The sequence below is a fragment of the Cyanistes caeruleus genome, chromosome 2, assembly GCF_971803275.1.
Source record: "Cyanistes caeruleus chromosome 2, bCyaCae1.hap1.1, whole genome shotgun sequence".
Classification (NCBI taxonomy): Eukaryota; Metazoa; Chordata; class Aves; order Passeriformes; family Paridae; genus Cyanistes; species Cyanistes caeruleus.
Window position 1 is genome coordinate 80311587 of NC_141702.1, and position 26978 is coordinate 80338564.

At 34.8% G+C, this 26978-nt stretch overlaps 1 protein-coding gene across 5 annotated transcripts in view; it reads right to left on the bottom strand.

Moving 5' to 3' along the window:
- CNST (consortin, connexin sorting protein) overlaps positions 1-26978 on the bottom strand; it is a 49760-nt gene that overhangs the window by 16987 nt on the left and 5795 nt on the right. For 3 of the 5 annotated variants that reach the window (XM_086878168.1, XM_086878165.1, XM_086878167.1), the window contains 7 exons: positions 18158-18592; positions 11365-11570; positions 8347-8377; positions 5739-5825; positions 5157-5271; positions 2645-2666; positions 2382-2478 (listed from right to left, as the gene is read on the bottom strand). In XM_086878168.1, the coding sequence (XP_086734294.1) occupies positions 2382-2478; positions 2645-2666; positions 5157-5271; positions 5739-5825; positions 8347-8377; positions 11365-11570; positions 18158-18542 (943 nt within the window). In that variant the 5' untranslated portion in view covers positions 18543-18592. Of the gene's footprint in view, positions 1-2381; positions 2479-2644; positions 2667-5156; positions 5272-5738; positions 5826-8346; positions 8378-11364; positions 11571-18157; positions 18593-21532; positions 21615-26978 lie in introns of all 5 variants that reach the window. The other 2 variants (XM_086878164.1, XM_086878166.1) reach the window with 1 other exon arrangement.

The window sequence follows — 26978 nt, forward strand, 5'->3', positions numbered from 1 at the left end:
ATTAGGTACTGTCCCAGAAATCTTGACTGGACAACTTCTTACAAAGCTGTTTGTTGGTCGCTATAGTCCCAGAAGAGAGGAATTGGGAATTCTTAGGATCAACTGCCTACAGAGGCTCAAACTATGTTCCCATATACCCTAGCAGATCAATGGAGTAATTTTTGCTTCAGATTACCAGAGAAGTCTGATTTTACATCAAAGATACTACTATAGTGCAATGCAACAATCTCTAGAATGTAATATAGATATTACTACAATGCATTTTATGTACTCTTATTGATAATTGCTACATAAATTCTTATTCAATATGAATCCATATGAAGGCCAGTTCTCAAAACACTTCAGTTTCCTTTTCCTGTCTTACTGTAAGTCAGACTTATACTACAAGCAGCTAAATGAGTTAAGTATTTCTACCTGTGGCTTGGCAGATACAGATATAAGAAAAGTAAAACTTAACATGTTTAATGTAAAGTTTCTCATTTTTAATTTAATTTTTAATTTTTTTTTGTAGAGAAAAAAAACACCTAGAAAGCAAAAGTCAAGCATTTTAAGTTTTCAGTGGGAAGGCCCATGCATTTAGGCTACTGCTGAAAAGGTTAAATATTAGGAACTGTATGTTCATTGCAATATAGGATTCTGCCGGGGTTCAGGCAAAATCAAGAACCTGTCCCGAATGGTCATATTGCTGCTAGTCCTGAGCTGGATCACTCAGGCACAGCTTGTTATCTGAATGTTATTTCAGACTATGAATCACTTTCTGATTGTCAAATTTCTGTATTTGGTTCATACTGATGTGTTCCCTACCCAAATCCTTCTAACTGCAGCAAAACTCATTCATGCCCATGCTACCGATGCATTGACACTGAAGGACAGCAGCAGCTAATGACCACATGCTGCCTGAACAGCTGCTCACACTCATTCATTGCTTCCTCAAGAACACCCACTAATCTTGTGAAAAGCATCTTTTGCAAATCTCAACCATTTAAACTTGAGTTAGGGTGGAAATATTCCTATCTTTGTATTGAAAGTACTTATCACTGCTGAAAAATTCTCAGCAGAATTGCTTTTTATTGGATGACACAGCTTTATTAATTTACCAAAAAGAGCCCAAAGATTTTATGATATTATTGCAAGATTTACATTAGGAGAAAGGCATGAAAAGATACATTTACACCATTAATTACTTCCACATTAAGTCAAGATGTTGTACTAGAGTATTTCAACACTGAAACAAAATGCTCTTGAATTCATGATGAACACTCAAATGCTCAGAAATCCTGCTCTCCAGAAAGCTTTTGTTCCTGCTTGGAATAAAATCAGAGGAAAAATTGTAATATTCTACTTTTTTTCCATGGGAATTTCCAACCATCAAAAAATAAAAAGCACTGTGTTCTTTTGATCTGTTTTCTGAGCTGTGGAACATGTTTGTTTCATGTTTCTAATGCTATATGTTTAGTTAGGTTACAAGAATAAAAGTGGAGAAATAGGGGTCATGGTGAAAGAGCATGGCGGTAGAGAGGCTCCACACATGTAAATGCACACTTGCAGGATAGTTTAGGTTGAAAGGGACCTCATAAGGTCACTTAGGCCAGTTCTCATCTTCTGAGGAATTCTAACTGTTTTTGAGGAAAGGTACTTAGCTAAAGCCAATTTTGGCAACTGGTATATCTAAATACTAGAAACTTTGTGCTCAGAGGAGAACAAAAGCACTGCCTGGTTGGCTACCAGTATTCCTTCTCACTCTGTCTCCATTTGAACAACTCCTTAATTTGTAAATGTTTCATAAGAACCCAAAGATTCTAACAAATTACTCAAACAAAACAGCCACTGCCCCAAGGCAGAAAAAGGAAAATTATGCTGACATGAAAGTATGTAATAAAAACAACTTAAGTTCATTCGGTAAGAATGTTTTTCTCTTCAAGATCCCCCAAAGGCTTCATCATATTCTGTGTTGCTTCAGAAAAATGCATCTCAAAATCAGTACACTGCATGTAACTTAAAATAGTTACTAATACTGTTAACTATACCCCATTGTCACACCTCAGAATGTCTGTCACCAGGTTGATTACCTAGTATATATTTGTATACATACAAATTATGCATCTTATCTCTAGTTTTATAAAATTTTGTAGCTTAAATAAGCTTCTATAAATACATGGATATTTAAGACTTTTTTTTGATGAAAGCTGGAATTACTTTACTACTATGAATATCAATGACTAATTAAAATTGCATTATTTATCCATTGTGCTGAGAAATGTAGAGATCCAACAAATGCTGTAGCTTCAAATGAAATAGCTTCATTGTACTTATAGGAATATGTCATTACATAATGATTATTGTAATATTTAAAACAAATGTATGCACATGTATACACATACCTGATTGAAAGGCAGTAGCTTCTCTTTCCTTTAATGTTCTGGATTCCATTAACTGAGGCAAATAACTGCTTTCCCATGTATTTTCTGCAGCTACTAGCTGTAAAACATGATAGTATTACTTGTAATTTTTGGAATTAAACAGGAATGCTATGAATTTTTGAGACATTCAAACTTCAAAAAGGTTCTAAAGATTTTATCTAATATTTAAAATATACTTATTACAAATTTTTGAAAAAGCAAAATTCAATTAAACAGCTGCTTACCTTATTTTTGGATGTCTGTGGCCTGCAGCAATAAAGGAAAAAAGAATAAATTAAACAATCTAATGGCAACATTCTTCATAATACATCTAAGTGAAATCTTAGAAACCTTTGCTCTGCTCTAAAATAAGCACAGAACTTTTCCACTGAAAGTGTCAACCTGCTAGCATACTTCCGAACTCAGAGTTGTACTTGCATGAATATAATCAGCAGACCAATTAGCCCTAACATTGTTCCACCTAATTGAGAAAGCAGTCAGAAGAAAATTTACTGCAACATATCAAGCAATGTACATTCGCGTAAAGGGTTATGCTCAGAAGGAACTCTATTAACTTTAAAAATCAAATAAGAACTTGGTATCTACTATATTTAAAATACTGATCACTATAAAAGAGATCGAGGAATGAAATGCCCTTGCCAAAAAACATATTTCCCTCTCCACAGACTGGGACATTTTCTGGATTCTGTAAGGTATAGCAGCTCTCGCTGCCTCCATTCAGATTCACAGGTAAATCAACGCTGCTCACAGTCAGTGTGGACTTTACCAGCTGGATAGAGATTCATGCACAATCTGTCTTGCAGTCCTTCATACAGCAATGAAGATAAAATGTAGAGCATTTTATTTGAAGCTACTAAAATATAATGGAGAGACAACGGAGGAATACTGAGGTTCATATTCTCTGACAAAAACTTCAAAAAGTTACACTGACTTTTAAATTTTACCATTTAACCTTCAAATAAAGGACACTCAAAACCATCTCTAAAGAGCAAACATGTCCAGTATGTAGCTGAAAACCTTGAGTATCAGAAAAAGTTACATTACTTTCAATTACGAAAGCAAAATGCTCACATTTTCCAAGACCTGCATGCTATTAATTAAAAATTAAAGTGTAATTTTTATTAAAAAGTAAAATGAATTTAAAGCTTAGGAAAAGCCTCCTATATGAAACCTATATGAAACTAAATAAAAGCAAATAGGCTTTTGCCTAGAGAGTTCAAAAGAGTAATAATATTAAATATAGAGCACTGATCACAGCAAATGAGCACAAGCCTTAATTTTTATCAAATCGCAGGGTTTCTCAGAACAGGGAACGATATTTCAAATGAAATGAAGGAGAAAGCAGAGGTATTCTCAACAAAGTGACAACCCAGGTGACAACAGGAAGGGGCTGCTCGGTGCAGCATACAAATCTCAGCAGACCTGAGTCTCAGCCTTTCTGTGGGCTTGCAAGGCTGTGTGCAGGGAAACACGGGCTGGGGCAGCTGCAGGCGCTCAGAGCAACCTCTCAGTTTGTACGCTGCGGGTGCAGTCCTGCAGCTCCAGTCCTGCTACACCTGCCCCCTCTTCCTGTGGGAATGCAGGAATACCTCTCCAGGGGCTCCTTCCCAAAAGCATTCAAAATACACATAAAAAAAATCCCTGCATGAAGTCTGGAAATCAGCCAGGGTGTTTTCAAACTTTGGTACCATCACCCAGAAGAAAAAAATTTGATTGCCATATCATACTCTTCATGAGCAACAGCAGAATTTTGGCTTTTGTTATATCCAGACTGACTATGCAATTGCAAGGCTAATGTAAATGTACCAGAGAAAGTTCTCTCTTCCCATCTAATTGAGAGCATCTCGCCTGCCACAGGCAGGCCTTTTCACAGCCTTTGAATGTGGTTAGCTTCCTAACTGCTGTTGGCTGATCATTTTTCAGTTGCAGCTCATATGATTTTTTTCCATCTGTGCCTTGAAATCAATGTTTGGACAGTAGGACATGCACTCATGAAAGAACAGATCTCCTCCTCCTCCTTCCTGATAGGAACAACCCCCTGTGTGTTACTACCCAGAAAGGCACCCTAGGCACTGCCCACAAGTTTGTTATACTGTGATACACTGATTCAGGAGGCTGATGGATCAGGCAAAGCAGCTATGAACTGAGATTTCAGAATACTGTCATGCCAGGAAAGTACAGAATCACTGCTTCATGTAAATGCAACCCATATGAAATTACTAGAAGGTAACAAGAACTACTTTAAGCATTAAGGAATTGTCTTAAAATGGGGAAATTTGGGAATAAAATCCTATAGGGTAGGTATGGGTGCTGAAGTCTGAAATGCTGGACACTTGCATTTTGAAACAATGATAAAACTAATAGGTATTAGACACGAACACCATCATTAGTTCTACAGTCTCTCTCTTCTTAAGTTAACACAGTTCAGTTTTTACTTTGGCTGAAAAAATAAAACTCAAAACTCCATTTCTGGAAAACTGATGATTTGCTAAAACCAGTCCAGATCTGCATACATTCATCTTCATACATTCCTCAAACAATATTAAAATAATGTGAAAACTGATGGTAACAAATATTTTAGTTACACATCAGAAAGAACCATCACTTTATAACCAAATTCAGGTCAGCAGGATGCAACTTTTGACACTGACTGTTTTGGAACATCCCTAATGGCAAGGAGACAACAGCTACAGTAACACATTAGTTTGAAAAATAATAATACTTTCTTATACTTACTGTTGATGGGAAGAGCAAACTCTAGTAAGCTTTTCCAGTTCCTGGCCGCTCAGTTCTTTATCTGAATTCCTCAGTGTTGTAACTGGATTTGCAACTGCTGTTTTCCATTTTCTTTCTAAATTAAATCAAAATAGTTTTTGCTCAAGATACAATAAAGTAGCATTTTTATAATAAATAAATAAAAAATAATAAATAAATAAAGTAAATAATATTGACAACTTTTCTGTGTATGTTCTACAGTCTCATTTCAGACTATGTAGAACAGCATCCTATTCTTTCAGAAGACACTTTATTTTCATCACATTGTATTCACTGACCCTAACCCAAAAATAAGCTTGAAACAACTGTGGATCAAAATATTGATTAACACAGCAAAGAATTACAAACTATTTGCACCTTTATAATTTAATGTGTGCAAACAAATCCAAAGCAGGAATACCCTTCTTGTAAGAAGCTTAGAGAAAGTCTGATATAAATGCTGCTTTTGCTATATAACTTTTTCAGCATGGAAAATGTAACTCTATTACTTAGAAATACAAACTAAAGTCTTTCTTCTACCATGTTAGTTTAGCTGGTACTCACCCCACTGTTCCTGTATGGAAGAAAGATTTGCAAGCAGCTGCTCATGATAAAGTCGTTCAAGCTGAATGAACTTCATGGCCTTCTCATCTGAATGGAAGGTTAAAGGCAAATGCACACATATGTGGATAGGGTATGACTTACTTATAATTGGCATCATGTTTGAAAGGGAAGTAATTATACACTTGAAATTTACAGTAAGTGAATCAAAATGAATAATAGCTAGCATCCTGATTCCTGTGCAAGAAAGAAAAAAAAAAATAGCAGATATGAGAATGGCGAGCAAGAAGTAAAATAAACTGAGAAACACCAAAAAAATTGAAAATCCCGTTCTTTTCAGCAGCTACCTCTTCCTGAAGCACAACAAAAGGTTTTCTTTGAAAAGAAATTACTGAAATGTTACTGTGCTGATAACTTTGCCAAAAAAATGAAATCTCTGGGAAATGAAAAGCAGAACAATGACACAAATACCAGCACAGAACTCTCAAGAAATACAAATATCCCAATAACCATGACTAACTGAAAATATGGCTCCTTTCTACTGACCAGCTGGAGACAGTATTAAACAATTGATCCAACTTCATCTTTTGAAAAATACCTGCCCCCTTTTCAACTATTGTATACAACACTGCTGGTCTGCTGAGTTTATCTTTTGTCTTCCTGAAGATTCTGCTCGCCTTTCTTCTATATGAAGAACTCTTTGCCCTTGCTTATGGTTATCAATATATTCACAAAGGTAGACTGATAGTCACATATTTTAGAATAGTCAGGATAATTCTAGTTCCACCAAGCCTGACTTGTTCGTTGTGCTGCTTAAAGCTGTCCTACCAGCTATTTGAAAAGTAATTCTACAATACAATGAGGAGAGAAGTACAGTGAATGAAGTTCTTAGTAATACAGAAAACCCACTTTCCATTATTCATGCTAATTAAAACATTGGAGTAATTATTACAAGAGCACAACCAGTACTTCTTATTCTGGTTAGCCTCATGCAACTGCATGGCTTATGAACAACAACATTAATGGAAAGAATATTCTCTGTCTTCAGGAAATCTGTTATTAGAAACAGAATTACAGATCACAGAAACAAACCCTGAATTAGAGGACCACAGAAACAAACACTGAATTATTGTTAATATGAGGTTACACACTGGATGAATTAAAAAGTCTGTCATGGATAATTAATACAGTGCAACATGATCAAGTAAGTTCTTTATTAACATCAGGAAACTGATGGCTGAAGGTACAGCAGAGATATCCTTCATAAATATGTATTATATAGTGGTGTTGAATTCCACACATCAGGTGTACATTGCATTAAAAAATATTTCCTTTGATCAGCTTTAAATAGAGTGCCTTTCAATTAAAGCAACTTCGATGAAAGAGGAACAGTTTCGACCACACTGTTTAAATTTTAAATTTGCTGTATTCCCCCCTGCACAATAATTTACTACAGATTTTTTCCATGCCTTTAATTTGTGCTGTGCAATTCACATTTTCTGATGGACACTTTTGAATTAGAAGGACCAAAAAAAAACCACAGTCCTCTAAAACAGTGATGGATATTTTATTTTATATGTTGCTTTTATAATATTGCAACTGTTAGCTCTCTGGTTTTATCTACAGGCTAATATAATTTGTCTAGGTTTCTTACACTTTGATATTTAGTCTGCTAAACAATTACCTATTTGCTGCATTTTGTTTGTAGAAATTACATAATAAGGAAATAAACTGTATGCACAAATTCTGTAATATAAGATGCATCTTAGTGAATCACATATACCTTAAGGGCTTACCACTGGCCTCCTCTTTTTATAATCTGATAATTTTCCCTTTAAAGCAAAGAGGAAATCCTAGTCTACCTTTTCTAAAATTCTAACTTAACCTTAAAGTTTAATATTATTATTCTCTTGCACAATTACTGAAGTATATCAGAATAATTATCAGCAGTTCAACTATTACAATTTTTGAACCAAACTTACTTGCATTATCTAGGAACAAATCAAAATAAACTGGACTATTTGAACTGTTCCCAGAAGCAATTATCCATATTTTCCTACCAATTTCTCAGACCACCTTGATATGACTTTGACTAATTAGCATTTGTCAAACACCATTTTGCTGTTGTTTGCAGGTTGCTGATCACAGTTCCATGTGTTTGGTACTTTTATTCCAATCTAGACATTTTTAGTACATATTCTAATCAACTATTGTGACAATTTTATTATTACTGTTAGTATCCTATTTGATATAATACATATCATATCTCTACACCAGACATTTTCCTAGTTACTAATATTTAGAAGTTACCTTATGAAAACAAAAGTTATTTGAAAATATTTTCTTATTTCCTTGTTTATGCCCAGCTACAAATGATTGCATCAGTACAGCTGTTGGAAGTGAATTTATCTTTCAGCTCACATTCCAGTATCTTGATTAAGGAGGATTTGCTAGCATGTGGTATATTCACTCATGGGTAAATTATGGTTGTTCACTTCTTTCTTACCCTGACCCACAAGATTTAAGTTAGCAGCAAAGCATTTGACTTTTATGTCTTATCATGCCACATTATTTTAATACCATGCAACAATTTCTGCAAGCAAAAGGATACATTCCTCCTCTTGAAAATAGGTCTCAGCTATCTGCAAAAGTGAAAAAAAAATTAAGAATTTATGTGGTAAGGATGTAATATAAACTTTTTATCATAGTTTTAATCATATGGTTTGCAGGTTCCCATTTAGTTTGGGTAAAATATGAATCTTCTGACAAAATACATGCATTCCTATTCTAGGGGAAAGACCAAAGAAATTTTAAGTCCTCTCACACAAAACAGATTTACCCAAATCTTAGTAGGGTTTTATGTTGCTGCAACTATAAAAAATTTTTCAGCAACAATTTTAGTTATCTTAATAGAAAGCTTTAAAATTACCTACAACAGAAACACATTTTTTACTGATACAGGTTCAAAAGCCTGAATTCTGTGCCTGACCAATGTTTCCTTATCTTTGATAAAATTAAGATTATTGCTGCGCTCTCCTGATCATTAGACTGCAATGTGTTAAAACAGAAATGGAGGTTTCCTGACTGATGAGAAAAGAACAGTCTTTTGTCTCCCTGGAGACAAAAAATATTTGAGAATTGCAACAATAACTTATTTGTGCTTGTTACAAAACCGTGCAGGCTTTCCTAGAAAGCTGAGGAATACTGACATCTTTGTTTGTAAATGCAATGAAATACAAAAAATATAAACCTCAGAAGTATTCCACAGAGCTCTACACTACCAGTGACCTTTACAAGCAGCAACTAATCAGTCCTTGGGGACAGTGGATTTTGGCAGTCTTCCTATTTGCCATGTGTGGTGATGCAAGGCCAGAGCTTGCAAAACGTGTCCAAGAACTGCAGGTACCATGACACCAGAACATTTGGGTTGATGAATAGTAGATGACTCCCCAATGACTTCTGGGGGAGCACTCAAAAACTCAGTCTCAAAATCTTTGGGACATATTGATTTAAGCAGTCATAATCTCGAGGGCTTAAATAAGCACTTTTGTAGAAGTCTGAAGATGATTGCTCAAAAAAGACAGCAACTTGATAGAGGAGCCTAGATTACAAATTGTATTTCCTGGCTCTCAGCCTTTCTACTAACAACTAGACCATTCTGAGCCCAGTACCTTTGAAAGAGAATCGGTGACTTTTAATGTTCTTTATCTGCACATTTTGTCTGCTGTCCACAACAGCCTCCTAAGAATTTTTGGAGCTGCCAAAGCTCTACCTATGTTTATATATAAAAACACCTCTTAGACTCTGTAATAAGTCTTAAACAAATCAAATTAATCCCATTGAATACAGGGAAAAAATTACATCCTATTTTAATTAGAAGTTGACTCTTAGAACAAACCCTGCTATCCAACAATCTTTAAATATTCAATACAGGCTTCCCACAAACACCATGGATTGTTAATACCCCAGAACATCTGACACAGCTCTTGATTTTACATTGAATTTTGTCATAGAGAATAGAAAGAGAATGTGATAGAGGAGTATTTGCTAGACTTGGTTTAATGGTACTGTCAGGCTGTATAAGCAATCTGAATTAAAAAAAATAGACTGAAGATGACAGGTTAATTCACTAGAAAGGGAAAATATTCTTAAGAGACTCACTTTACAGGAATGCTAAACTTAAAATCCTTCCCTCTCCCATTCTCAATTCAAAAAAACAGGTTACAATCTTTTTAAATTCCATTAGCTTTCTTTCAAACACTCCCTTCAAAACGCTTGATAATTTTTAGGAAAAAAGAGATAGTGTTTGAATACTTTTCAATCTGAATATACAGATTCTGTTCTCAGTTCTGTCACAGTTCTGGTATGACTTTCAAAAGGTTCTTCCCCTTAGGGTTTGGCTTCCTCATCTAAAAAACAACAGATTTCACCTCCATCATGTGCAATTGATTTCCTTCATGTTTGTAAAGCATTTTAAGTTTTTGCCCTATCTTGTTTTCCAAAAATGACCTGTGTACTGACTCATGAACAACCACCAAATCTGATGAGGCTTAAAAGCACAAACTGTCAACCCTAAAGCTAAGCTTCTTATAAGTTAAGGAACAGTATCAAATATCTTAACCATGGATTAGAAAAAATGATTTAAAATTCTGTGTCAAATGTAGATTATCTCTAATATGCTAGCCTAAAGAGAAACCTCTTTCTCCCATATAATCTCTTATTTGTGTCGAAGAAGAAGAATGCAGGAATGTCATTGGAGTTTAGAAATTTAAAATACCTTTCAAAATAAAGACAATGCAGCTGAGTCAAATCAGGCAGGTATAGTATCTACATATGGTCCATATTAGACCACAGCCAAGCAAAAGGTCTGCTAGTCTGCTCTTAGTCTGACACAACTAAACTGTATTAATTTACAGTTTAATAAATTAATCATCATAGCATCAAATTCTATTCACATATTTTTCTTCATCATAACCTCCAGAAGAAAAAGAAACATACTGGCCAGTTTGTAAGAAAGACTGCATTTCAAACCACAGTTTTTCCTTTGGTCTTGCAGGTGTGGCAAGCATGCTTATATAAAGGTATACACTAATAAAACCTCTAATCCTATTATTCATGCATAAAATTTATGCTAAAAAGACGTCTGCAGCAGTAAAAATAATTCCAGATTTAAAATATTATTTATGTATCTACTGTCCTGTAACTATACCAGTGTCTTGCAAACTTTATTAAAGGTATATATTAAATATATATATATGACTGATTATATATTAAATACATATTTATATAGTACTGAGAAATATATATAAAATATATATTAATATATAATATTAATTATATATTATAAAAGAGCTATTTCACCATTTGAGGAATTCGAAATCCATCCTTAAGATGGATTTAACTACAGAATATACTTACAAGGCAATTTATAGTTTAACAAATATTAGAGGATCTTAGAGAAGATATTTGCCTTGACCATCTGTTATGCATCAAAATATCCTATATATCATATTCTAAATATCATACAGATATGAATATTGGCATAAATTGCATTTATGCATATTTTTACTAATAAACAAAGGTCTCAAAAATAAAATTTGGTGCAGCACCCCAAAATCACAGAAAGTACCTGATGGAGACACAGTGGCAGTATCTTTGAATCCATCTGTTCAACCTCTTCACGGAGCAACGAGAAGAGAGACTGCAATGTTTGCTTTTGGTCTTTTGGATGAAAGTTTTCCTTTGTTTCAGCAGCCCCTTCAGCCTCCACAAAATCTGCATCTGTAACAAGAGTATTTTCCTCCTGGATGGATGTGGTTCCCATTGTAGAAACACCTTTAAAGAGGGCAAGCACTTAGATTAGGATTCCAAAAAATATTTTGAGTCGCTTTTTTTAGGAAATTTAATATCAATGTTACAAATAAAAACCTAGTATGTTAAATAACAGTGCTGCTAAACTAAATACTGGTCTTGTCAAAATGAGTTGTGACAGGTCTGTCTCACTGTCAGCTCACCTACCCAACAGAACACAGTAACATACATCAGATATATCTGTACACTTCTAACTGGGACCCTGCTTTAATTTATGGGGAAAAAAATCAATGTAGAAAGTGTTATACAGAATTATTAATTACAATAAGTATTATAGAGAATTATTAATTATAATAAGTGTTATACAGAATTATTACTAAGAGACCAGGATGACCTAAAAGCACTTAGAATGCAGTTTTGTTCCAAAAGGGCAAATAGCAAGTAGGTGAGGACAGTATGAATGAGGTTCTCAGTTTGCTTCTTCCAAGAACCTCATAGAAGGAGTTGTCCTGGTGATGGACAGACACAAGGGTCCATTTTTTAGATGGCTCCTCACAGTGACAGCAGGATCTTAAAGGATAGAAAGAAGCAGATGATGACAGTGTGGGATTCTATTTTCTACTGTAGGCGAGAGATGTCTAAGGGGACTGTCCTGCTGAGTGAAAAGGAAGACTCCTCTATATAGTTGGATAGTTTGAGCATCCAGGGAAAGAGGCAGTAGTGCTGATCTATGCTGGTAACAATGACACAAGGCTGTGTAAACTGAATTTAGATCCCAGAACTTCTTTCTAGACAGAAAACTAGGTTCTCCATGGTACATTTCCTAGCAGTTCACATTGCCTGTCTCCAGTTTTACAGAAGTCAAAAAAAGTCTGGCATCCAGGTGGAGTTCTGAAGAATAATGTAAAGCATAACACTGTAAGAATATTACAGGAAGAAACTTTCTGGGTGTAAATCCCTCATTTTCTTGGTAGAACTGCAAAACTTGTTATGTATTTTGATCATTAATATGATAGTTATGAGAAAATGTTACATGAGATTAAGAAAGAAGTGCAGAGTAGTAGTAGTGACAGCAGTAGTGGGAGAAATCAACTACCCATATACTGACTGGATCAGTCTCTCACAAAGACCAGAGAGCAATGAATTACAGCTTCCTATAAAACAGTGTTAGGAACAATCAGAAAACTAGAGCTGATTCCAACAGTTAATAAACTCCTTTTTATTTCTCCATAAAACATTGAATTTCACACACTTGCAGAAGACTGAACTTAAAAAAAAATCTCATAATTATTTAAAACAATTTAGAAAATTCGGCAACAGAAATGTGCACCATAAACTTCAAATAAACTCAAATTATGGTAAGTATTGTTCCCCAGCTACACCCATTTTCTGAAAATCATGTTATCATCTGGAAGATGGACAGCTGAGGGCACTGTTTCAAGTATCTTTGTGTCCTCAGCTTGGGCACTTGCTTTCATTGCCACTGAAACCCAATAATGATGACTCAGGTTTAAGATTTAGGACTTAAGAAAGGCATTAGCTTGTCCATGGAAGGCTCCACTATTTCACTTTTGATTATTTTAAACTCTTTATTTAGTAAACTATCCAGGTTAGGACTACTAATAATCTCTGTGGGTGGCTATTTTCACAGGGCTTACTGCCAGAAAAAATATGGGTGTAACTTAACATTGCTTTTTCAAAATTAATGCGTATCTCTGAGCTTCCGGTATTTATTTGGGCTTCCTGTGGGCCAAAAGCAATAAGAGACACAACTGGATGAAAGATACAAACCAGGAAATACTTCTAGAGATTGAATTAAAGCTGACTTTAAAAATACAGCTTCCTGTTTAGCACATTATTATGAAACCAGAAAAGAGGATCCTCATTTTCTGGTAAATCTTTTCTCTCAGAAAAACAAATGAAGAAACAAAACATCACTTCAAACTGCACTTTATTAAGCAGTTAATAATCACCTGTCATATCAAAACATGAACACTGACTGCAACGTGCTCAATAAATTATCATGAAAAATCTTCATTTTAATTGGTTCATGATATGGTTGCTAACATGTAGTTTATAAACTGCATTATTATTTGTACATATAGTTGAGCTGTCACTTGGAATCAAATTTTGCCCTCAAATTTCTTCCCTGGTTTTGAAAGTGAAGCCTTACAGTTACGTGGGTTAATTCTAACTTGTTTGATTTTCAACACAAGGCAGTATTTGTGCCTTAATAGCACTACAACAAAGAACTTTTACTGTATTACTTAGTAATGCTATTGCATCACAAAGATGTGAAGGGCTAGGATCCCTATTTATTTTTTTTTCCCCACTCTTGGAAACAGCGCACTACTTTTTTCCAGGAATCAAAAAATCTTAATGTCCAAAGCAGACATTTTATTTTTTTTTTCTTCACTACATACAGGTATCTTACATATATTTCTGATTTTTTTAATATGGAAGGATTACAGTTTTTCACTTTATAAAACACTGATATTTACTCCACCACTGAATGAAACCAAAGCCTTTATGAAAATGTATGCAAAAAGACACAGCAGACATCAGTGGCCAGAGCACTCAGCAGGCCCATGGCAAAGAGCTGTGTTCAAGCTTTTGCTCTGCCAGGCTCACAAATGTTTAACTCACAAATGTTCTATGCCCAGCTAGGTGTGCCAATGTTCCCTAAGACAGGAGGAGAAGCAAACTTTCTCCCAGTTTCCCCAACAGCTCACAGAAGCAGCCCCATGTTTGCCTAAAAATGATCAAATTTTGACACACTTTGTGAATAAAACCCCACATTTTTCAGTATATCTCAAGTTTTTCTCTTTGTCAGTACTGCAAGAATATGAAATTAAGATGCTTTGTTACCTGCCTGAGAATGAATCCAAGGTGTAAGTATGAGGGATTTGCTATCAAAACAAAATTATGGATGTTGCCCTCTGTTTTTTATGTGAATTTTAATTTTCACATGCAGTAGCACTAGCCTAAGCTATCAGTAACAGAAGATGCTAGTACAGAAAACATATGGCCATCTCTTTTTTTAAACATTCTTTGGTACCCAATACGGAAAGCTGTTTCAGACTTATTCATTCAAGAACTATTGAGGAAAAAATACCAGCAAGTACTTAAAACCTATTAATTTTTAAGAGAAGAGATTTTGAGACAAAAGTCTTGGTGGTAAAGATATAACTTTAACTGAGCAAGCCGAAAATCTTGCTTAGATTGGTACAGAATGCTAAATAAAATAACATTACTTGAATTTTCATGTAATTTGACTATCTTATATTCATGTTTTATTTGTTTCAAGACCAATTCCATCCAAAACACTTTCTTCCTTCCTCCACCTTCAAGCTGCTTTAGGAAATAAGTGGAATAATTTACAGAAAAAGCATATGTTTATGTAGAATTTAACTTGGGGAAAAAAGATTGAGTGCAGGTTACCATGCTTTATCAGGTTAAGGAATCATATAATGGTTTTACAATATTGTTATGCCAGGACTGACCATTTGAAAAAAGATGAACTTATTTTCAGAGAACATGGATAATTTGAAGTCCATGTTTACAAAATTATATCGAAACAGATTAAACTTGATTAGCTAGCTAAACTCGATAAACTAGCTCTACCACTCCAAAGTTAGTACAACTGTTTACAAGGAATAACATTATGAATAATCACTAAAGTTTAAATTCTTCAGTTAAAATGTACATCAATTCTTTGGTCACTAGTCCTCCCTAACCACATATAATCATTGTACATTCAAAGCTATGATGAGTAAACAAAAATAATGTGAGAAAAAATTGGGATCTAGAAGCTATAGACTTGTCAATCCACTCTAAATCTCCTACAGCATCAAGAAGGCTAAAAGGAGGTGCTTCATCGAACAATAAATAGATGAAATCCTGGAACTTCTTACTCCAGGACACTGAAATGGATGCAAAAAGCGACTGTAAATCAGGTGACAAATTCACTCTGAAGTATTATAGTCTATCAGTTTCCACTTGGGGAAGTCCTGAGATTACTGCAGATGGGGAGCAGAACATGCAAACAAATAACTCCATGTTTGCCTTGTCCTTGTACTCTCACCTACAAATCCTTTGTGGCTTCTGTCAGGGGAAGAATATTGAACCAGAAGGATCTTCAACCAGACACAATGACTTAAACTTGCATTCGAGTCTACCAATAGTAGAAGCTAGGATAATTTTAGCTTCAAGAAATCCCAAGCATATACAGACAGGTAACAATCAAACTTATTACTGTTTATTCTTTACAATCAACTATTTAGAGGATTTCAAACATGTTGCAAGTATAAGTACTTGCTCTTTCTTCTGAAGTAAAAACATGTTGAGAGCGAAAGATTGGCTTCTCTAATGTTCACCAATATTCTGCTGAGCAAGTCACAAGTAAACAAAAATGACTAAAATGTAATTTTCCATATTCCACATAAATTGCTTTAGTCACTAGCAAGAAGAGGAATATGAAAATTATGCTCTTTAAGACAAACGTCATCTTTTCTAGAATGACAACATCTAACAGCAATCCTAGCAGGTGTGCTTATAGGGGAAGAGATTCATAAATCTCTTCCTTAGTTATGAGTCAAAGTAACTCATCCATGATTTTTCAACAGTTTAAAATATTTTTTTTTAAAAAAATTGCAACAGCACATGCCATGCAAGTATTTAGTCTGATACGCCAGCTTGCTTATGTGGTGCTCTGCTGTCACCCACTCTGGAATCTTCCACTCTAGTATGATTATTCTCTCCTTTAACTCCGAGTTGGTATAAAGACAAGAAAGCTGGTTTGGACCTTTAACATAGAGAGTGCAGTGGGATATTCAGGAATCATTTAAAATAGCTGGTGCTGAAAATTAAAATTAGACTGCCACTAAAATAATGCCATTTGCAACATCACGAAATTGTGACAGAATCAACTGCATTTTGTGAGAACAGAAGAATCATCATATGGGAGTATCAAAAAAGCTAAATGTATATTAGCTCATAAACAATGGGAGATATAATGCAATTTTATATTTTCACCTTCCTCTCTAACAATCAAGGTTTTTTAATAATAAAGTAACAAGAGTTTATTCCTAAGAATTCAACAAAACTCTAAAGAGTTTTGCAAGCAGGATGTTCTCTGGTGTGGTTTTTCACATTGCCTGTTTTTTCCATGAAATTTTCGAATTTTTCAGGATTCTGCTTTTCATCTTGAAACTTCAATCTACTGTGGACAGCTTGTTTTGTGGTACTTCTGCATCAATTCATTTCATTTATCAACAAGAATACAAACTAATGGAGAAAGAATACAAACTAAATTTAACTTAGCTTAAGAGTTTAACAGTGTTTAGGTGAGTTTTTTCCTTCTCTTCCTCTTATTGTGCTTCAGATGCCTCTGTCAACATGTTCATGTATGAACATAACTTTTCATCAACTTGTTTTTTGTTATTTCCATCATACAGATGAGTGGTTCTAATTTACTCCTGCCAATCTCATTTTAATTATTTTATTCTTATTATTAAAATTTAAACCTACAGACTAAATATATATACTTATTAAGTGCTGAAGAAAGTTACTGAGAAATTGTTCTCCCTGTAATGACAGACTTCAGAGTGCTCTTATGTCTATTAGAAAATATAATTTTTCTTTTCTAGATTTTGCCTATTTGTGCAAGAAATGGAATGCAAGGCTTCCTTCCTTTCCTGTCTTTATCTATTCTATAATCCCTTAAAATCATAATCAGTTTTCAGATTAGGCCATAAAAGACTTGGCATTTATGAGGAAAATTGTATTTTAAAATTATTTAGTTTAAAATGTATGGGGAAAAAAAGCTCACGTGAATCAGCTGTTCTTTCAAAGAAACCTATGCATGAAACATACTGATTTTAATTAGTATGTACAGCCCTATGACACACAAGCTTTAGGATGTATGGCAAAAACCTAATGTAACATGTTATGTTACACTAAATCCTACTCCTTCAACATGGGAAGAAGGATCTCAAATAAGAACATGCAATAAACATTACATTTTCCTTATCCAACTCATATCCAAAATATCTAAAGAAAAAGTAACATCAAAAATTGTTAAGGACACATTTTTTAACACTTTGTTACCCAAAACACACAACCTAGGATGAGCTGGTAAGATTTGAAAAATGTAAGTAAATTTTAGAACAGCAGGGATTAAGCCATTTGGTACTCCTAACAAGATTTCAAATGTTGACATGGGATCAAGACACCAAAATCTGGCACTTGACTATGATGTTCAAATGAACAAAACAATAATTCCAGAATTCCTGTCTATTTTGATTTGGAAGCCAGCTCAATTTCCATACTAACACTGTGTACCTCCCTCTACTCCTGTTTACTTGATGTGTTGCATTTGCTACTTTGTTGTTTAAATACAAAAGGTGAAAACACGTAGAGTTGAATCTGATTGAAGACTATTAGCTGTCCTGGAAAAAAAAAAAATTAAACAAACCAAAACCCACCAAACCTTTAGTGAAATGCTAAAAATAATTAGTACAATACCTAAAATATATTTCTTATTACCTCACAGACTTAAACTACAGTTTTACTTCTGAAGTAAACAAAAGAAGAAAAATTAAATTAAGTACCTTTAGATTTTTTACTGGAGCTTCTTTTGCTTCTTGGACTTCTTTTTCCACCAGGCTGTTTTTCAGTAATAGGCTTTTCCTCCAGCTGAGGATCCATATGGACATTTACAGATCTCCTCTCAGTCTCACTTTCCTTACAGCTTGGGATCCAGTCTCCACTGTCTGTGTTCTCATTATTATTGATGTTATCCTGTTCACCTTTATCCTGCCCCATAGCAATGTTACTACTGGTCAGAACTTCATTTCCATCACTGTCAAGTTGATTTTCATTTTCATCAGCTGAAGGAATCAAATGAGACGCCAAACCTCCTACCCTATAGTTAGCAGGAAGACTGTCCTTTGAGTCTATTTGCAGATCATTTGGTGGAAAGTCTCTGTCATCCATTAGAGCGTTAGTTGTTGAGCCACTTAATCTCCCTCCAGATATTTTTAAACCTAAAATATAAAATGAAACAAAGCATTTATAATATGTATCATCTAATAGATAAATAATGTCAGCCAGTGCCAGCCAATAAAGATTCACATTAGCCAATACATAGAGCTTAAAAGTATGGGGGGGGAATTTCTTTCATTCAATGACCCATTTAAAGTCTTAACGCAGGGGATATTTACATACAAAAAAACTATGAAGTTGTATTTTTATCCAGTTGTAATTGTTCCAGTTACCTGAGCAAAAGCAACAACTGATCTTTACAGCAGTGCTCCTGCTGTTACAGCTGAGGTAATGAGAAAAACAAAAAGATAAAAAGATAAACAGAAGCCACCTCATGTCCGTCTTGTACCCCCCCCCCCACCTTTAAATCCATGGCTAAAACAAAAGCATTCTTGTCACATAAGATCATAGTTTGCCTGAAATAAAAACAAACCAGGGAGGAATAAAAGTAGAACAACTTTTAATTCTGTCAGTGATAGTATCAGATCAAACTTGCAGATAAATTGTGTTATCAGAATTAGATGGAAGTAGAACCTGCTTATTGCCTCAATTGTCACATTATTTTCAAGAAAACATTCAACATGTCTTCAGTATACACAGAAGCAGATGGTTTGCTGATAAAAAACCTAAACCCCCACCTACTCTCAACAGGAGTCAATTTTCCCTTTTTGTGAAGATGAAACTCCAGTCAATGATGCAATTAGACACATTAACACAGTAACTTAGCAGAAGACCTACATGTTGCAGTACCACTGTTGTATCAGTTCCTGTCTTTAGCCTTTAGAAGCACAGCAACACTGCTGTTTAATTTAGCAACCATATACCTGAAATACAGCTCCATTATGTACATCTCACTAGATTTAGCTCACGTTTTAAATAGTGAAGCCAAGAATCAGCAAGCCCTCTTGTATTATAGAAGAGCTTAGGTAAGCCTCCTACAGCAGCTTCCCATGCTTTCCTTTAAATGAAAACACATTTTAGGATACTTGTTTTCACCAGGCTTTCTTAACTCTTGGTATATACAAGTTGAGTAAATGAAATACACACTTGCTAAGTATGCAAGATAATCTTTCATTTTACTTGCTAGAAGAACTAAAATTGCAGAAAAATGGAAAGAATTCAAAAGAATAAGCAGGCCTTCCTTCATACATAGAAATGTATTTCTGACAATGATTACTAAAGAGATTTTCCCCAAATTATTCCATCATAAACTTCATAGTTGCTGAAGGGACTGAGAAAAAAAAGAAAGAAAAAGAAAACACAACTCCTATCTTAGGCGCAAGAAGGAGGATTTAGGGAGCTAGAGGCTGCTCTGCCTCACCTCAATCCTTGGAAGGTAATACAGCAAGTTAGCCCAGTAAGCATTTTCAAACATCTGAAGGATAAGAAGGTCATCAAGCACAGTCAGCATGGATTTATGATGGGTAAGTTGTGCTCCTACAAAACACTGACTCGCTCAGCAGAGGAAGTGGGAATAATGGAAGCGATTTACCATGACTGCAGTAAGGCTTTTAACACTGTCTCCAATAACAAATGCTCACAGACAAGCACACAAAGTACAGGCCTGATTAAATAGCTGGTGAGGAGTTCAGGGAAGCACACACAAGGCAACAAGCCACCATCAGCTGGGCAACACAAACCCAAAAGCCAGCACCACCCTGGACAACTCCATCTCTGCTTCCAACCTGAAGAACTGGCTAACCACTTCCAGCCATACCAGTCTAACAAAAATTACTGTCTACCCTTAAACATATAAGCAGCATCAGGAAAGGTTAGACTGGACATTAGGAAGCATTTCTTTACTAAGGGTGTGGTCAAACACTGGAACAGGCTTTCTAGAGAGGTGGTCAATGCATCAAGACTGTCTAAGAGGCATTTGGGAGATGCTCTTTACAACACACTTTAACTTTTGGTCAGCCCTGAGCTGCTCAGGCAGTTGGACAAGATGATAACTGTAGGTCACTTCCAATGGAAATATTCTATCCTAGTCCAGAAGAATTATGTATTGTACATTAGAGATGAAAGGTGCATTTTCCTTTGGTAGCCACATTAGATGATAATTGGTTTTCCTTGAGCACCAGAAAGACAAAGGGTACTCAAGAGGAGATACTGAGGACTTATCTGGCACCTGTTCACTAGAAGGATGCTCCTTAATCAAGCCATTTTCTCTCAAAGAGAATTAAACACAAAATGAAAGCTTAAGAGGAGGACAGAACTTTAATCAGACCAGAAAGAATCAGAACTAGAACTAGATATTGTTAGACACCCACACTACAGTTATGTTGATTTACTGATACCTGTTCTAAAGTGCTAAAAAAACTCCCAAACACAATATTATATTTGAAAGATTCACTTTTTAGTCTTTCTGCCACATGAAATAATGACTGCTTCTTTCCCCAGCTCATAGATCAAATGATACATCAAAAGAGGTTGAAGTAAATTGCCCAAACCCAATGAGAAATTAGTTTTAACAGCAATAATTAAAAATCAGGATGTCCTACCACCACTGTCTTGCATCTATCCATAGAGAACAGTTTATCCTTTCAATGGCCAGCAAAGGGAAAGAGAAATACAAATGCATTTGAATAAGGTGTTTCCTATTTGATTGTGAAAAATGAGAAAAGATGCTTCTGACAAGTGATATTTGCTGTAGAGGAAGCTAACATTCTGATGGAAAATGTTAACTCACTTCCTTTGAACATTTGGCAAAAACGATAGTCCCTCTGTAGCTGAGAAGCTGGAAAGAACAAAATTTCTTGGTTTATTTCTTGAAACTCAGTATTTCTCCAAATAAAAGTAGCCCTGAAAATCCATTCCTTTCTACAACCCTTAGGACTCCTTAGAGAATAAAAACCCAAAAAGAGCTAGTTCAAAGAATTTAGAACAGTCTTGCCCTTGATCTTTTAGAAGGATTTCCTCTCCATCCAGATGAAACTTTTTACCTTCTTGATTTTCAATGTTGCTATTTGCAATTCCTTTTGAGTTCACCAAGGCACTAGGCAGGTATCAAAGTGAATCTAAATCCTGTGAGAATGAAAAACACAAGTAGAAACACTTATTTATAAACAAAAATTAAATTAAAATCCCTTGTGATTTAAACTATATTTAAAAGACCATTAACATTTACTGTTTTGCCACTGAAATGAATTATAAACATAAGCAACACGTTAATTAAAAATGTTTGTTTCTTCAAAGGCCCATCTTTCCTCCCTTCACTGGTTGCCCAAAATTGAAATAAAAGCTAATACTGACTATAACTGTGCTGAACTTTGTTAAAAGGTACTGATGAATAAAAGCGTTTCAGTTGCCACACAGATTCATGCAGCTGGCACATGTCATCATGATGATTATAGCACAAATGAAAAATAAAATGGAAAATACTTGCCAAGTGGCTAAAAGATAAAGTCTGTATTGAGGAAATTACTTTTATGTTTGTTTGCTTTGGACAAAGTATTATGTATTGCTTGTATTTTAGGTCAACTTCAGTTTTGAAATCAGGGTTCTCTTTCACGTACTTCATACAACTTAACATAATTTTGACAACTTTTTCAGTTGCTTACTTTTTTCCATCTATCCTTACTATAGAAACATAACCTTAAATATCGCTGTTTGGAAAAAAAAAAAAAAAAAAGGTAGTAAGAAATGGGATCATTCCTGACTTGGCATGGATAAAATTTGAAGAGGGCATTAAAAACAAAACAAAACCACAAACACCACCAGGCCTCTTAAACTTTCATATTAACTCAGCCCCTCTCTATCCTGGACAGCTGGTGGGCTCTGTGAATGTTTGCTGAATGTATAGTGTAGTATTTAATTTGCTGATCTTGGATGTATCTTACAGAACAATCCAGACTATAACATTGTTTCTTCTAACAAAGTTAAAAACAAGTTTACATCGAATTGTTTTTCTATTCCATTTGGTTGCCTTCATACAGCTCCTCTGCCAAAGACACTGTTTCCCCTCTTTCATTTTCATGCCACTTAAATCTCTTTAATAAACACAGAAAAATTAAGTCTTTTAAATCTTTGAAAGTCAGCTTCCCCACTATATCATCAACACTGCTCTATTCAAAATGAATGGGCATTTCAGATTGGTTCCCAGTATTGCTTCTATGCAGTATTTTCATTAACTTTGATGATAAACCACAATAGTGGAATATAGTCTGCAGTTAGAAGCAGTTACATCATTTTTGAGGATTTAATTCAAAATTAATTGTAGCAATAAGTGTTCCAAAAGGAATAACATAAAATTCACTAACACAAACAGAATATCCCCAAATTTTTAGAATAAATAAAGCACATCTACCTGAAATACGGATCAACCAGTCATTTTGCTATGATGAAAAGCATCATACCAAACAGAAAACAGACCATGGGTCCAAGTTTTATTTTTCTCCTGAGATATAATACAGCAAGTGTTACAGGCACAAGAGAATTCATTATGTTCTACCAGGCACTAATTAATTACAATCGTGTGGGGTTTTTTTGTGCACAATATTCACAGAACAAGATGTACACAAGAGAACCTGGATCCCAGCAAGGTAAGAGTTTTAGAAAGGAAGGGTCAGCACTACATCTGGCAATAGCAGTTCAGTCTAAAAAAGGTTGCTATGTAAACAACCCAACAGGCTGTCTAGAGATGTTGTGGAATCCACATCATTTTAAAGAAGAAATTTCGCAAGTCTCAGGTTTAAGGATAGGTAAAAAATAGGCACTAACTAGTATTAAAGGAATTTAGTTTTCTTTATTGTTGCAGAGGTTTTAGTATTTTCAGCCCCCCTGCTTTTTACTTAAATACAAGCAGCTTTACAAGTCCTACAGCAAAAATACCCAAAACTGATTCCAGGAAAATGAAACAAGTATTTTTAAAAATCATTATTATTACAGGGTTGGTGCTTCTACCATTAGAACAAAAAGAGGAAAACTGTAGAAACATTGAAATTTAAAGAATAACTAAACCTAATCCACATACTTCTTAAGAATAAATGTGTTGATCTTTCTGACAGCTGGTGTGAAATACTATCATTCAAATATTCTCTTGTGATGTATCTTTTTTCATATTGATAAATAATCTTCTACAAATTAATGAAAACCAATGTGAAAACTATCAGGGCCAAACAGAAACAAAACATATACTAGAAATTTTCTTGCTGTCCGTTAACATGCCCATAGAAGGAAAAAGGTTGATCTCATTTTATGAACATTTATATTTAATACCAAAATGAAGATTCAGTGATGGGGGAAACTCTTAAATGACACAGTATCTACACGACACTATGTGAAAACTACAGACAACATAGCATTTTGAGTTCATTAGCTTGCAAGAAAAAGGACAAAGTCTACTATGCTGTTACAGGAGCTAATAAACAAAGAGCACATATGTTCTTTAAAGAAGTGCAAATGTAACTTCTCCAAAACAGTTTGCTTCTTCATCTAATGTGGAAGCCAAGATACACCTAAAGAAGCCTGGAATATTATCAGCAGAATGCCCTTGCCTCACCACAACCAAGATAATTACTAGTTGCTGAAGATGTACTTGACCATCACAGAATTTGCCATAGAAAGACAGACAGCAGACAAAGGTGACAGGCAATTCAGGTAGCTCTAATCATCTCACAAAGCCAGAGCAATTCCAGCTAACAGAATTCTTCTCTGTATTGTGTTTTATGTGAAACACAATGGTTGGAACACTGCTGTTTCTAAAGGAAGGGAAAGAAAGATATTCGTATGTGTACTTCCATTATCCAAGCTGACACCTCTGCAGAAAAAAGCACCCCCATGCTGTTGTGCCTTCTTATAGCATGGACTCACTGGTAGTTTATAACTTCAAAAAGATAGACTAATGTACAACCCCTTTACTGGACAGCCTCACCATGAGAGAATCTCAATATCCTCCTGCCTGCTCAGCTTGCCCTGTTTGGCTTTGAAAAAAATGTACTAGGGGTAAAAATATCTTTCTACATGCTTTCTGCTTCTGTCAGATACACAGATTAAGAGATCTGTTTTTTCAAATGTGTTAAGTTTTGCTGTCCTTCAAGAAATGTTCAGATACAGGAGTGGTTTATCTAATTTCACTGAATTTATGAAAATGTGAAATGCACGACTTTGGTGGTTTGGTACTTTCTGACATTGAAGTGACATTTCTCAAGTGGCAGTGGCATTTAAAGGCACAATGATCTTCACATCTATAAACAGCAGGAATAGTGAGGTTTAAAGAGGAAGTTCCACATACTATTTTCAACTTCTAAGCTTCCTAGTCATACTGCTTATTCACAGTTTTAATAAACAATGATAAACATACTGCCAGGCATAATCTACTATTCCACATTTCACATTACTTTAAAAATATGTTTCAGTCATGTAGCCAAATACAAGAGGTTTGTCTGTCTTAGTAGAACATATGACAGTTCTGTCAAAAATTTCACATAAACAACCTCTTTATCAGCACTCAAAATACACAATGATGAGTCCCCCAAGTGTCTGAAAAGTTTTGGGTTTCAAGCTTCACTAGACCAAATTTGACTGAAAGTTACAAGAACAAAAAGCAACCTCACCATTTGAAGTGTTCCATTTTTTTTTTTCTTTTCTGCAACAAAACACCAGAACATATCCTGGGTAAAGATATGGTAGAAAAGGCAGCAGACCAGACTGCTCTAGGAGAATGGAGAACTCTCATCATTTGAGCTCTTTTGTAAACAGTCTAGACAAATGTTGGTCAGGAATAACCTATGAGTAACTGGGCTTGCCTTGGGATACACAAACATCCTTTTAAGTCGTCTGAAAAGTAGTAATTTGCCTTTTTTGATGTTTTAATTTTCCCTCTGATTGAAGCACTCCCGGATTTTTGTTATACTTCAGGACATGTGCATAAGTTTGATTAAAAAGCATAATAACTACTAATATCATTTATGCATCTTTCATAGGATAGGTACTTTTTCTTTACAGGGAAAAAAAAAAGTCCTGCAAATTCACAGACTATATTTATGAGAATTAATCAGCTTAATGCACTTTTATCCAAATCTTTAATTTCCAAGGACCTGAAAAAGCTGTCGGATCCTACCATCTCATAAAAGGTTGCTAAAAAACATATAAAATCTCTCATGATTTCAAGTAACCATTTTCAACATATATGAAAAAACAGAAAAGACAGAACAGATCCCTTGAAATGGAGATGTGAGAAGAATGAGGCAATTATCTAAAAGTTGCCCAACTGAAGAAAAAAGAGTGTTCAAGACATTCTGAGAATTAAATTTCATAGTGAGACTGAATTCCATATGTTTTTATTATTGATGTGGGGCAAGCAAGTTTTATAGCTCTCATCAACACACAGAAAATTAATATAATAAAAATATTCAGTAAGCTCCTAAATTATATCAAGGCCAGAAGCAAACATAAGTAGAATGGAAAGCTGTCCATGAAAGTTATGAAACAATTCTTGCGTATTACATACTTGCGGCTCCTCTGTTATCAAGCCTGCGGGTCGAACCAGAAGGTTAATTAAGAACAGAGCTAATTGTTAGAGCCTCAGTAACTGCCATCATTAGAAAATCAGAATATCCACCAACTCTACTAAAAATCTTGCATCTATTTTCCTTATATTTCCAAAAGTTAGGATGGTCTAGTTTCTACATTATTCAGTGTCAGATACAAATGAATGAGATCAAATCCCTTCTTTGCTCTGAACCTCCTCCATGAAGTTAGCTACACTGTTAAATCATCTCTATTGCATTTCTTAACCACAAAGTACTGATATATTTCACAGGGACATAGCAAAGATTAATACAATAAGAGATTATGAAATAAATATTTTAGAAAAGGGAACCATACAAGGACTGTAAGGAGGTACAATACATTTAATCTGTTTTTGTTTTTTTTTCATTCTTCTTTTGGTGTTTAAATGCATGAGCAAGAACTTAATCATGTATGAACTGTAAGACACCTATGTTAAGCAAATCACAACCCCCAAAAAATTAATCACTGGTGTAACTTGACTGAAGTTAACGAAGCTGCAACCACTTAATGAATTTAGCCTTGAGTGCTGTTTCAACTCTCCCCCTTCCAACAGGAAGTTATTATGGTAAATTCATTTCAGCTCTAATTGTGTAAACAGATATTGCCTATATGAGCTGTCTCTAACAATTCACACATACTTTTGGCTAATAGATGTTAGAGAGATTTTCTGAAGCACACAGTTACCAGTCTCCTCTTTATGGAATTTGAATGCTTGCAATACCTGAGCCTGTAAACAAAGATCTAATCTGTTTCAGACCAGCTTTTCAAAAAACTATTATCAAGGTCACTTTAAGCAGTTTCCATTTACAAAAGATCTTCCCATTGCAAAACCTCAGCTATCACAAACATTAACAAAAACTCAATACTGTAATGTGG